The sequence below is a fragment of the Mustelus asterias genome, chromosome 7 (assembly GCF_964213995.1).
Source record: "Mustelus asterias chromosome 7, sMusAst1.hap1.1, whole genome shotgun sequence".
Taxonomy (NCBI): domain Eukaryota; kingdom Metazoa; phylum Chordata; class Chondrichthyes; order Carcharhiniformes; family Triakidae; genus Mustelus; species Mustelus asterias.
The window spans coordinates 122,310,835-122,324,549 of NC_135807.1; the positions used below are offsets into that span (position 1 = coordinate 122,310,835).

General features: G+C 44.3%; 2 protein-coding genes across 5 annotated transcripts in view; one reads left to right on the forward strand and one right to left on the reverse strand.

The window, feature by feature from the left end:
* pabpc1b (poly A binding protein, cytoplasmic 1 b) overlaps positions 1 to 7,007 on the reverse strand; it is a 27,426-nt gene extending 20,419 nt beyond the window's left edge. For 2 of the 4 annotated variants that reach the window (XM_078216725.1, XM_078216724.1), the window contains exon 1: positions 1,601 to 2,638. In XM_078216725.1, coding sequence (XP_078072851.1) covers positions 1,601 to 1,793 — 193 coding nt within the window. In that variant the 5' untranslated portion in view covers positions 1,794 to 2,638. Of the gene's footprint in view, positions 1 to 1,600; positions 2,639 to 5,630; positions 5,757 to 6,899 lie in introns of those variants that run through there. The other 2 variants (XM_078216727.1, XM_078216726.1) reach the window with 2 other exon arrangements.
* Positions 2,894 to 12,035, forward strand: LOC144495495 (uncharacterized). Its single transcript, XM_078215512.1, has 3 exons — positions 2,894 to 2,938; positions 4,929 to 5,066; positions 10,740 to 12,035. The coding sequence occupies exons 1-3, from the start codon at positions 2,894 to 2,896 to the stop codon at positions 10,929 to 10,931; spliced, it is 375 nt and encodes a 124-aa protein (XP_078071638.1). The 3' UTR covers positions 10,932 to 12,035.
* Positions 12,036 to 13,715: the final 1,680 nt, after the last annotated feature.

Below are 13,715 nucleotides of genomic sequence, written 5' to 3' on the forward strand. Positions count from 1 at the left end.
TACACAGTGCTTTACCCTTACATTCAAGTCAGATTGATTTTCTCAATTGTTATCCCATTGGTTTATATTCACTGCACTCACTGGCCTAGCTAGAGCACTATAAAAATGCATCTCAGCGTCAAATTAGATTCAGTTGTTGCATACTACTGAACATGCATTTATAGTGGCATTTATATAGGATGACCTCAGGATGTCCCAAAAAATTGATACAACTCTTGATATGCAGTTAATGGAGGAGATCATGTCAATAATTTAAAAATCCCCAAATAGTAATGAGTTAAATGGCCAGATAATTTGATTTGGTAACGTTGCTCAGGGATGTATGTTAGCCATAACAATCTCTGAGCTACTCTCCTTCATGATGTGGAGATGCCGGTGTTGGACTGGGGCAAACACAGTAAGAAGTCTCACAACACCAGGTTAAAGTCCAACAGGTTTATTTGGTAGCAAAAGCCACTAGCTTTTGGAGCGCTGCTCCTTCGTCAGGTAAGTCTTACCTGACGAAGGAGCAGCGTTCCAAAAGCTAGTGGCTTTTGCTACCAAATAAACCTGTTGGACTTTAACCTGGTGTTGTGAGACTTCTTACTACTCTCCTTCATACAGAACTATGGGGTCTCATTTTCTTGAGGGAAATGATGGGCCCTCAGTTTAACAGCTCCTTCAAAAGATGGTACATGTAACAGCGAAACCTTCCATCAGCAACTACTGTGTTGAAATATTAGTGGAGATTATCTGCTCACATGGCTGAAGTGGAATTTGAACCTACAGCCTCTGACAGAGGTACGATTGCTACCACTAAGCCAAGACCGACCTAATGCAGCACTGTACACTTCATGAATAACCCTACAACATGGAATTCCGCTGATGGCTCAGCAGGTTTATTCAGCAACTGCCTGAATCATTTTGATTCCTGATCCGATTACTACGAATTGCCATCAAATCAGGAGGGGAATGGCGTGCAAGCTCAGCTCATCTCAACCAGGACTGGGGGGGGGGGGGGGGGAAGAGTTTAGGCCCCATTTCTCCGCAAATTGCAGCAAACCACACTGAAAAGTTTATCGATAAGTCAAGCATTTTCACGTGAACGGCCGGGTGGGAAGTATCAAATCAAAGAGGATGTGTTGAAATGTTCATTAATAAAGGGAAAATGGAAAAAAATACACGGAGGGGCCTCTCCTTCCACATCCGCGGCAAGCACCTACAACTGGCGGTGGGGGGTGTAGTCGACAGAATATAACTCGTGTCTGGAGGCCGCGCATTATGAGACACACCACATGGCGGCTGCAAAAGTAGGGAAACTGGGGCCTTAATGTGTGCTCGGGCCTCGGGTCATTTAATAGGTATATACTGAGGGAAAAGAGGGGAGGGAGGCGGGGGAAAGGGGCGGCTTCTGCATCAGCCTGGGACAAAAAAAAATAAGCTGGCTTGCAGATTTAAACCGAGTTCAAACAGGAGGGAGGAGACTGAGGCTTGGAGGCCGATTCACGTGGTGTCGACATTTCTCTCTCTCTCTCCCCCCCCTGAAGTCTGTCTCAGAAACGCACAGGGATGTGGAGGACCCTTCCCCAATCCCAGCCTCCCGCCCACTCAAAAGACTCACCGTCGGCCGGCTGCTGGAAGTTGACATAGGCGTAGCCCAGCGAGCGGCGGGTGATCATGTCCCGGCACACGCGGATGGAGAGGATGGGCCCGGCCGGCGAGAACTTCTCGTACAGCATCGCCTCGGTCACGTCGGGGTGCAGGTCGCCCACGTAGAGCGAGGCCATGGGGTAGCTGGGGGCGCTGGGGTTCATGGCGGCGGGGAGAGGGAGAGAGGAGGAGGAGATGGTCACTTTGATGGGGAGGGTGTTGAGGGGGGTTAAGAGGGGAAAACTTCACTCACTCAAAAAATAACTCAGACCCAGGAGGAGGGGGGGGGGGAATAAAAAATAATCAGCTGGGGGGGTGAGGGGGGGAAGCTGACCAAAAGGAGGAGATTTTTTTTTTATAAAGGCGTCGAGAGGGGGGGGAAGAAAAGAGAGAGAGAAAGGCCAGGAGGAGGAGGAGCGGCGAGGAGGGAGATGGCGCCTGCGGGGCTGGCCTGCTGGAAGAGGCCGAGTGCCTCGGGTCGCGAAAGGGTGGGTTTGGCTCCGGGTTGGCTCGGGCTCCGCTCCGGGTTGACTCGGGCTCCGCTCCGGGCTGGGATGGAAGCTGGTTTCTCTCTCTCTCTCTGTGACGGTTCCCCGCTCGCGGGTTCTTTTCCTCTCTTTCCTCCTGGTCGGCGACGTCGGTTTATTTTTAATTTGTGCTGGTTGTTTTTCTTCTTCTTTCTCTTGGTTTCCAGACGTTGATTAAATCTTTTCCTCGGTTGTTTTTTTTTCCTTTTCCCTTGTTGAGACTTGTGGATGATTTCGGGTTGCCGTTGTTTTTTTTTCCTTTTTAATTTTTTTTCCCCCCTCCCCACCCGGCTTTTTTTTTTGAGATTTTCTTTTTTTAAATTTTTTTTGGGTAAGAGTTTTTTTCCGCTTTTTTAAATTTTTTTTCTTTTTTTTAAATCATTTATGTATAGAGATAGAACAGAAAAGTGTGCTGACGGGAGAGCTCGGATGGAGCCTGGTGCACACGGACACACACACACACACAGCCGGGGATCGGAGGGTCAAAGCGATCAGCTCGCCGTTATTTATAGCCTCGCCCTCCCCGTCACTTCCGGCGGCGCACGCCTCCTCACCACCATTTCCTCCTTCGCGGCAGCGCCGCCCCTCCCCCTTCTAGCCACACCCCTCCTTTTGCATTTCCCCCCCCTCAATGGCGCCTCGCGCCTGCGCGACCGGAGGGACGTCACAATCGCGCCTCCTCCGCGCTGAGGAAAAATAGTCCCCCTCACCCACCGAAAGTAATCCCTTCCTTTTGAATGCTCGCGCAGCGGCAGGTGAGAGGAGGTGGTTGCCAACGGCAGGTAAGGTGTACCCTGAAGTTGTCACCTTGATGGTTTGCTCAGGATTTATTTACTTTAGTGGGTGGGGTGATCCATCATTTTGTAAAATCATTTTCCATATATCACTTTTTGCACGTTTCTTTTTCCCACTAAATATTTTGTATTTACCACACTCCGGTACGAAAGGACAGAGGCAATAGCCACAAGGTCCACACAGTAGAAACATTTTTCTTTTCATATCAAGATGTAAAGTTTAAAATTTATTTAATAGAATGTAGTACCTCCAGTAGAAAAATCGCGAGAGGAAAAAAAACAGGTTTAGCCATCAATTTATGCAATCGTCTTCCACACATCACTTTTTACTGGTACACACATTTCTTTTTTCCTCTTAGTACCAATAAATATTTTTGTATTTACCACACAGATGTCCTGTATGAAAGGACAGAGGAAATAGCCACAAGGTCCATGACATTGCTACTACAGCAATATAAACATTTTCATTTCATACCACAATATGTAGCACCCCCAACAGAAAAATCTGCCCTCACTGAGCATCAGAAAATTGGGTGCTTGTCTAAGTGAGATATTAGGAGGGAGTGACCAAAAGGTTAATCAAAGAGTTAGGTTTTACGGAGGGTCGTGAAGTAGGTAAAGAGGCAAAAGGGTTTTTAGAAGGGACTAACTTATTAAATTATTAATTAATTAAACCATTGTGTTCGGTTTGCCTGTCACAAATTTGTTGAGTTTGTTCCCTTGTCGCTGACTCCATCTGTCTCCCTGGAAACGGTCTGATGCTATAGTTAAGAAAGCCCACCAACACCTCTACCTTATCAGGAGGCTAAGGAAATTCGGCATGCCCACTACAATTCTCACCAATTTTTATAGATGCACCACAGAAAGCATCCTTTCCGGATGTATCATAGCTTGGTATGGCTCCTGCTCTGACCAAGACTGCAAAGAAAGTACAAAGAGTTGTGAACATAGCCCAGTCCAACACGCAAACCATCCTCCTGTCCATTGACTTCGTCTACACTTCCTGCTGCCTCGGAAAAGAAGCCAGCATAATCAAGGACCCCATGCACTGCAGACGTACTCTCTTTCACCTTCGTCCATCAGGCAAAAGATACAAAAGTCTGAGAACATGTACCAACTGACTCTAGAACAGCTTCTTCCCTGTTGCCATCAGACTTTTGAATGGCCCTATTATATATTAAGCTGATATTTCTCCTCTCCCTATCTGTAATTGCAACACTATACCCTGCACCCTCTCCTATCCTTCTCCCCATGTACTCTATGAATACTATGTTTTTGTTTGTATAGCACTCAAGAAATAATACTTTTTACTGTATCCCAATACATGTGACTGTAACACTACATTCTGCACTTTCTCGTTTCCTTCTCTATGAATGGTATGCTCTGTATGGTGCACAAGAAACAATACTTTTCACTGTATACTAATGCATATGACAATAATAGATCAAGTCAAATGTGACAATAATAAATCAAAAGTAATGAGAATTTTAGCAACTTGTATTTCGACAACTGTACACATAGACTACAAGTGCAAAACAGACATTCATATAATTACTGTGGATGTGACATTACACTTTTGAAGCTCATTCAGATAACATTTATAAATAACACTTCAGGAATGTCAGTTTTTCATAAAATTTTCAGAAAATTCTTTATCCTCATTAATGTCATTAGCAATGCTATACCATTTATATTCATCCCTGACTATATGATTTAAAATCAGTTTCAACCAGACTGAAATTTTTAATCTGTGAAGATGTGAAGCACACTCTATCTGGGATTTTCACTCCCATTCGTGTCGGTCAGGTTTTGTGCGGAGAGCGGGAAACATCACGAGAAAAGCAAAGTTGCTTTTTACGTCAGCATACACACATGGCACAATTGTCCCCCCTCCCTTCCTTCCCTGTCAGTGACGGAGCACGTTACCTGACATTTAACCTCAGGAACCCCTAATATGATGTTACTATGTAATTATCAGGCCTGTACGCTGAAATTAACACCTACCTCCAACCCTGTCAAAAAACCCATCCGTGGCAGGGTGACAGCAAAACGGTGTGAAGCCCAACTGGTCTCAGAAGGAATGCACCTGGTGAGCAGACCTGCCAGAGGAGCTCAAGTGAGTACAGTGCTCAGGGAGGAGAAGGTAATGCCCAGGAATTGTCTAGGCTGCCCAGGAATTGTCTAGGCACCCCATGTCACTGTCCAGGTAGTGCCATCTGGAATGTCCAGGCAGTACCAGGAGGGTGCTGGAGGAGTGTCCGGGCAATGCTGGGAAAGTGGGTGCTGAGGAGGGGTTCCAGGGTTAACTGATTTGGTCGCTGTGCGCTGTGGCAGCCTCTAAAAATTGTGCCCCGAACCTCGCATTTCTAAGTTGTTGGCGGGGCAAGCAAATCAGAGACCGCTCTGCCCATGATAGATCATGGGACCTGATCCTTGAAGTGTTTTTTTCTAAGTCCTGGACTACATGGCAGAGAAAGTTGCCATTTCCGTCGGCACCTTCAGCATCGCTATTCTTGCCCGACATTGGCCTTTGCCGATATCCTGGAAAATCGCGATCTCTGGCTCAGATGATTTCAGAAATGTCTTCTCAATGGGAGATTTCAGAGCTTACTTATGAAAAATACAATTTGATCTGATCTTTGCACTATGATGATCTCCAAGGTAAAGTAACTCAACTTACCTGCCAGCTCTCACCATACCCTTGGCTTTGCCTCTGACTTTTTTCTCCTGCCCATATTAAAGGATCCACCGTCTTGCCAGGCACTAGTGGCTGAAACAGTTGCCTCCTTATCGCATGAAACCTCACCTGTTGAGCAGAATCACAAAGCAACAATACTTTGAAAGTATTAAAAAAAAGGGCCTGCAAAGTCATTCTTATTCTTAATTATCAAAATTACTCAGATGTCTTATGCGAATGCGGCCTGGAGTCATTCAAAAGCAGATGTAATCAACTCTCCTGTTCTTTCCAAGGTGGTTGACAAAACTCCAAACTTCACTACTTGTTACCTGCTGGCAGATCTCACTTACTGCAGAATTCAAAACAGCTCATTGAAATAAGATGTAAAACAACAAGATTTAAGAATCGCCCAATGCTGTATCTCATCCACTCAGTGAACAAACTCTATATGACTGTTAAACTTTGCAGCCTGATAATTACAAGGGATGTAATCTGATGATCAGTATGTCAATCTACTCTGTTTTATCATTTTTTTGTATTTTATATTTGACTTCATAGAATCATAGAAATCATAGAAACCCTACAGTGCAGAAGGAGGCCATTCGGCCCATCGAGTCTGCACCGACCACAATCCCACCCAGGCCCTACCCCCACATATTTACCTGCTAATCCCACTAACCTACGCATCTCAGGACTCTAAGGGGCAATTTTTAACCTGGCCAATCAACCTAACCCGCACATCTTTGGACTGTGGGAGGAAACCGGAGCACCTGGAGGAAACCCACGCAGACACGAGGAAAATGTGCAAACTCCACACAGACAGTGACCCGAGCCGGGAATCGAACCCGGGACCCTGGAGCTGTGAAGCAGCAGTGCTAACCACTGTGCTACCGTGCCGCCCCGAATGGACTTGGAATGATTGATTGCAAAACCTACCTCAATTTGGTTCTGTCAGCTACTGAAGTTGATTTTTAAATAAATACATCTTTGGTGAGGGTGATGAATCTACTTGACTCATGGACATCTCCAACAACAGCCAATCACAGGAAAGAATCCCCCCCTCCCACAAATAATGCCACATGATGAATGGTCAAGAAGTTTGACATTTCAGCAGATAATGAGCATGGCTCAATTATGAGGGTCCTGCAGTAGGATTCTTCCAGTGTTGTTTGCCCAGGGACACAGTACCAAATTTAGGCACTGTTCACGGAAAACGGGGACATTTGGTCGATCAGCCTACCAAAAAGAAAATTAAAATATAATTAAATTTACCTCTCAAAGGCCTCTTGGTCTCAATCCAGTCCCTTGTTGTGTAGCCTGACAGAAACTTAATATCATTTCCTGCTCAAGCCTCTCAGTAAAAATTGCAAATAGATCCTGATGATGTCATCAGGAACTGACATAAATATGTTAAAAGGACCCCTGCTGGCTTTGGGTGGCTGTCCTGGTTGCCTGCCATAAATATCCCAGTAGGTTAGCTCTCAGTGTCGCCTGGTTCGTTATTCCCACCAGGAGATTTCAACAGCTCTCCCTCTGAATATCGCACAATCAATCTGACAATACAGAATTGGTTGAGCTGTCCCTGGAGCTGAGTATTGTGAGCGCACGTGTGGATCTGAACTGTCTGCTAATGATACTGCCAAAGGGAAGCAAGCATGTGAGGAAGAGGATAGAGGGTGAATGATCAACTCCTAGGGATCCCTGGAGGTCACACTGTGAGATGGAAGGAGAAGTTTTGGTGGAGATGCTTTGGATTGTACAGGCAAGAATGGAATCAAGCATGGAATACCCCTGAGCTGAACATCAGAGGGCAGAGGTGGAAAGAGGAGAGTATGATCAACTATGCCAAAGACTGGAAATGCATCAAGCAGGGTCAATCTGTGTCGCTATGTCATTTGTGAATTTTGTTAGAGCCCTATTTTGTTACAGCAGAAACTGAAACCTGATTGAAGAGATGCAAACATGGACTGTGCGAAAATAGGTACATATTTGGAAGGCATTAAAACGTACAAAGACTGGAAAGGAAAGCAAGGTTGAAATGGGGTCATAATACAGAAGGATGCATTGAGGGTGGGGTTTTTAAAGAGGGCAGGGGGAAGGATAGCAGCTTTGAAAATGGGGGGGGGGGGGGGGCACAGTATCTGAGGAGATGAGCCATTTGCCAGATATGCCAACTTTTGTGAATTACCTTGAGAGACAATTTCTAAATAAAACGAAGCCTCACTCGAGATAGAGCTTTGAAATCCCAGGATTTTTCACAAGCATTCAAAAACACATTTCTCTTGATTGCTTTGCCAGCTCCCATGACAAATTGTCCTCTGCTGCATGCCGTTGCCCAAGCGGCAGCCACCATGACCTGTACTGAAAGGTCAGGGATGAGAGACTGGCCGCAGAGACAGGAAGATAGTGGTGACTGGATATGAGAGCCAGAGAAGTGAGCAAGATTAAGCCTGAAGAAGACTGGCAACCATTCCCAATGGTGTGAGAGACTCCGGCAGTAGTGGTGGCTCTTGAAGTCAGTGGGGAGGGCTTTAGGCCAGTGTCCATGTCTTGTCCAGAAAGAGTGTCCTAGGTTCAGCTGCTAGTTTTGGTGGAGAGATTTTGAGAGGGGAAAGTCTTGGGGAGACAGGCCTTCCAGTTTAGCGAGGGTTCTGGTTAATGAGAGTAAGGCCCAGTTAAATAATGAAGATGTGCTTCATTTAAAGAGCAAAATTTATCAGCACAGAAAAGAGTGAGAATTGAACTCCACCTTTCCTTTTTTTAAAATGCAATTTTGGGGACTTAAATCTGTTCAGACAGGAGAGTTTTTGAGTGCAGGAGGTGGAAAGCTGAGTTGTGCAAATGGTCAGGTGTTGGCTTTTGACCGTTGGAACCTGGGCTGTGATCCAACTTAGATGCAATGACCTTGGGCTCCTGGAGCCTCGGTTCTTAATAGGGCTGGAATCATATTGCAACTCTGGCATAGATTAGCAGTGCAACTCTTTTAGTTGGTGTGAGAATTGGAAATTGTCACTTGAGTATGTTAACTGTCAAATCAAAACAGACCTGCAATGAAGTGGGAATAAGAGAGCACCTTTACCCGGAGCTCATTGTGGGCAGGCCGGCACTCTGTAGTGGTCAGCCCTGAACCTCTCAGTTCATGGTGCTGACTCTGACAATCTCGGCAAATGTTTAGGAAAAGTTGAGAGCTGCTCCTGACAGAGTCTTCCCACCTTCCATGGAGCAGCAAAGACTTGCCGCTAATGGCTTGGAGAAGACTGAGATGGTTACTAAGAAGGACCTGGTGGAGGTCATTCCCTGGAAGAAGATCCAACAGTAAGTGTTCACCACTAGGTTCAGGCTTCTTCCCTCCCTGGAAAAGGATTTTAGGTAAGTGGCAGGAAGGAGAGGAGGAGCGTTAGTGTGGAGAACGGGGAAAGGTTAATCACAGCTGGCAGGAGTGCCACTAAGGTGGATGGAACTCCCATTGCCCCAACTAAATTGGATAAATAAATATACTTAGCTTTTCAATGGTGACGGCTGGCTAGGCTACATCCATGCCTCAAAAAGGTGAGCAGAAGAGGTCTGATGTCTGGGCATTCCTGAAGGGACTTAATGGGGTATTAGGCCCATCATTAGTCTATACAAGGGGCCAAATGCATGTTTTAGACAGCCACCCTGGGCATGTGAAAAATGATGTGGAGATGCCGGCGTTGGACTGGGGTAAACACAGTAAGAAGTTTAACAAGACCAGGTTAAAGTCCAACAGGTTTATTTGTTCGGAGCTCCGAAAGCTTGTGTGGCTTTTGCTACCAAATAAACCTGTTGGACTTTAACCTGGTCTTGTTAAACTTCTTACTATATGAAAAATGGCCTGAGTTAATCTCTGGTTGTTTGTTCTCCAAATGTCCATGGGATGCAGGATAGTGATCCCTGGAATTTGGCCTTGCTCCACCCAAATTGACACAACTATGTCCAGACTTTATCCAACCCCTGGTCATTACAGTGATGACTGTAGCACGGAGCTGTTTCATGTGCCTCACAGCTGTTCAAGGGAATCTTGAATTTGAATCACAAGCAAAATACTGCGAATCTTGGAAATCTGAAATAAAAATAGTAAATTCTGGAAATGCTTTGTAGGTTTGGCATTATCTGTGGAGAGAGAAACAGAGTTAACGTATTAGGTCTATGACCTTTCATCACTTCTGTCTAACTTTTTTTCATGTTTTGCTTTTTTCATTTTTATTAAATTTGCTTTCAGAAGGCAGCAACTCTGGATCCTGCCATATTCACATATTGTGTAGACATATGTTCTGCTTCTTTACTTGTTCCACTGGCACTTCTGGGACCATGCACCAAAAAACCATTTTGTCTTTTAACCTTCTTTGCCCTCCACCTTATCACAGATCTTCCCTTTTGTTCTTTTTCCCTCTCTCTCATTTCACTTGCTCGAAACCTATTGCATTACTAACTTATCTTAGTTCTGATAAAAGGTCACAGACCTGAAATATAGGGCAAAATTATACCTTAAGCAAGTCCTGCTGCCAGGACTGAAAATTGGTCCGAGGCAACATAGGCGGGTGACAGAGTTGCGCACACAATTTTATCAGGGCTGGCCAATTTGTCTGTACCTTTAAGACCTGGCTGGTTGGAGAGATTCGCATTCTAATTAGTATTCTGTAACTTGATTTCTGTGTCTGTGCACTGTTTGAGTGCACATTTCCACTCCATCTGACGAAGGAGCAGTGCTCCGAAAGCTTATGGTATTTGCTACCAAATAAACCTGTTGGACTTTAACCTGGTGTTGTGAGACTTCTTACTGCAATTAAGGACTGGCAGGCAAGGAGGGTGGCCAGTAAAATAGTACAGGCAGGACTGTTCCACACCCTGAAATGCTAGCATTATCTTTCAAAGCCAGCCAGCAGCACATGATACTGCAATAGCCCTGGAGGGAGAAGTGAGAGAGCTCTGGCAGCAGTTCAAAGTGAAGACATGGTCAAAGATAGATCAAGGGTCACAGCAAGATTCAATAATGCCTCCCTGGAGATACTCTTCCAGGCTGTAATGAAACGCAGGGAAGTCCTGATCACTTGGGATGGCAGAAGACAAACTCATCAATTTATCTGCTTGCAGGAGAAGAACAGTGCAAGGGAAGAGCCCAGAATGGAAGGCGGCATGCCCTACATCACCAACCTCATGGCTATGAAGGAAGACGCACTAGAACTGGGAAAAATGGAGGCAGGCAAGGCAATTTTGGATGGTAGATGGTTATGGAACTCTGAGAGATGGGCAAAGGAGACTCCCCCTGGCAAGCATAAATCATAGTGCTCGTGTGTACAACTCATCACAGAGCTCCAGATGATGAGTAGTTAGAAGGACATTTGGAACATGCATCACTGTCACATCAGTCTTTACTCTCTTGCCATCTTAGTTGAGAGTGGCCAGCCACCGAGTCTGAGTGACAGCCCCCTCAGCTCTGAGGAGGAGGGTTCCTCAGAGTGTACACTGTCACATCATTTCCCCACAGCCTCCACCAGTGCAGATTGTTACTTCGAATGGGTATGTGTCTGCAATTAGTAATGGTGATCAAAGCACAGACTTGCCCAAGCAGCTGTAACAATTGAAACCACTCACACTTGCTTTGTATATAAATGTACCAGAGTGAGAGCACCTTCAAACAGTTTTGTTCCTCTGCACTAGGCAAATTGGCCCTTGTGTGATGATACCATGCTATTAATATATTGCATGTTTGAGGGGACTGCTTTAAGATTCGGTGTTTTGTTGCTGGGGCTCGGTTTCTTTGGAAGGAATGCAGTAGATGCTGGAAAACAGAATTCTTACTCATTTTAGCCATGTAAGTGTTTGTTTAGCAGAATGCTTAATGGGCTTTTGTTTACCAAAGAAAAGGACTCCTTCGGTGTTTTCTTGATTTGAAGTAATGGAAGGTGAGTTAGGTGTATGGGGCATCAAGTGATACTAGAAATGGGAGGAGCTAGATTTGTAACAGGGGAAAAAACAGCTTTCTGTGTTCAGTTGCTGGAGGGAGCTGTTATAAAGAAGAGGTCTGCACTCTTTCTCTGCCAAGTCTCTGCAGAAACTCTCTGAAGGCTTCATTCAAGGATGTTAACCAATTTAAAGCAAGTATCCCTGAAGCTGCTGACTGGAGCTGGTTGAAGGCAGAAGTCGGGAGGCTGCTCTGAAAAATCAAACCCTCTCAGAAAGCTTCAGGTCTGAACAAGTATATCTGTATTTGCTACTATATTTAAGGTGGGATTTAAGTATATATAAAAAATTGCTTAATTGGAACTGAAGTAGTGATGTTAGAAATTAAGATTGCCTTTTCATGCTTAAAGAATGTTCAACGGTTAACAGTTAAACTGTTTCATTTTGTTACATTCAGACTGTGTTGTGAATAAAGCTTGTTTTGATAAAAAGATCCCTAATTTGTCAGTGGAATTACTCCTGGAGTAAAGCATCCTTTTCTCCATGGGAATATCCAGTTAAAAATTAAAGACTTGCCTCTGGACACCTTTGCTGTCATTTTATTACTCCGATAGACTGGTAAAATTCAGCTTGTTAATTCTGTTTCGCTTTCCACAGATGCTGCCGAATCTGCTGTGTATTTCCAGCACACTGTTTTTATCTGAATTTGAATGAGTCTGGGAAGCTGAATCAGAACTTTATGTAGAACCACATGGTCTCAGCATTTATTCACCTTCAGATTTTCTTTCCATTTTTATGCAGCGGTACAGAGAGCACAATATTGTTGCTCTTATTCCTAAGTTCCATTGCTTAAACAGTACAAGACATTTGTGATGACTCAGATCCATATAGAAACTGGAAGTTTTCACCATTTTCACTACTTCTTTGCAAAATGACGGTATTTGGACAGCAAGTTGCATTACATGTGGTAAGTATAGATATATTGTAGGATTCCCATGGAACTTGCAACTTGGAAAGAGAGCATTCGGCCCAACTGGTCCATGCTGAACCTTCTCCTCTAACCCCTATCAGCCTGTCCTTCTGTTCATTTGTTCAAAATGAACTATGATCATGATCTGGAGAGCACTCTCTGAGAGGTTGGAAGTAGATGCAATGGTAACAATCAAAATGGAATCGGATAAATACTCCAAAAAAAAAACAATTTATGAAGAAATAGCCAGGGGGGGGGGGGAGTGCACTTAATTGGATAGCTCTACCAAAGAGCTGGCAGAAACACGATGTACTGCTGTATCAATCTACTGTGGTGCAAGAATGGATCCTCCTTTAACACTTGCAGGGTTAACAAACACGTTATGTTAAAATATAACCAAACCATGCTGCAAATACTGAGCAAGTCAGGTAGCATCTGTGGAGAGAAACAGAATTAGCATTTCAAATCAATAGCATTTCATCTGAACAGAAAGAAGATAGAAACGCAAGCCAGTAGAAGGGATGAGAGGGCAGAACAAAAAGGAATAAGTGCTGTGATAGGGTCAAGGGCAGGAGAGATCAACTAAGGAAGAATTTCAGGATCCTAAAACCAAAGAGAGAGTGGTGGTGCTTATAGCAAAGGGACAAAAGTTGTGTTCAGATGAGACATTAATGGCTATAGAGCAGCTATTTGAATGCAGTGTGAAGGAATAAAGAAAGAAACAAGCCAGGAAAAAAAATAAAAGCATCACAGAGCAAGATGGAGACAAAGGTTATGATCTAAAGTTATTGAACTCAATATTGAGTCCAAAAGACAGTAGAGTGCCAAGACTAAAAGATGAGCTGCTGTTCTTTGAGCTTGCTTTGAGCTTCATGGGAATTCTCAGGCAGTCTAAGGATAGAAAGGTCAGGCGGAGAATTAAAATGACAAGCAACAGGAAGTTCAGGAATATTTTACAAGTTTTTTGTGAAGCATATTCAGGTGCAGTAATGCAGAGTTTGTGAAGTGTTCCAACCTGTTAGACATCAAATAAGCCACTAACACGGTTAACAAAACCAACTGTCAATCATTAGTGGTGTACATTTGAAAAAATACCAGCTCATGATTTTATACCAAATCTCTTGAGTTTTAAAAATTTGCCTCTTGATTTATGAGATGGTGGTGCTTGACATGTCAGATCTAAAACTTCAGCCAGC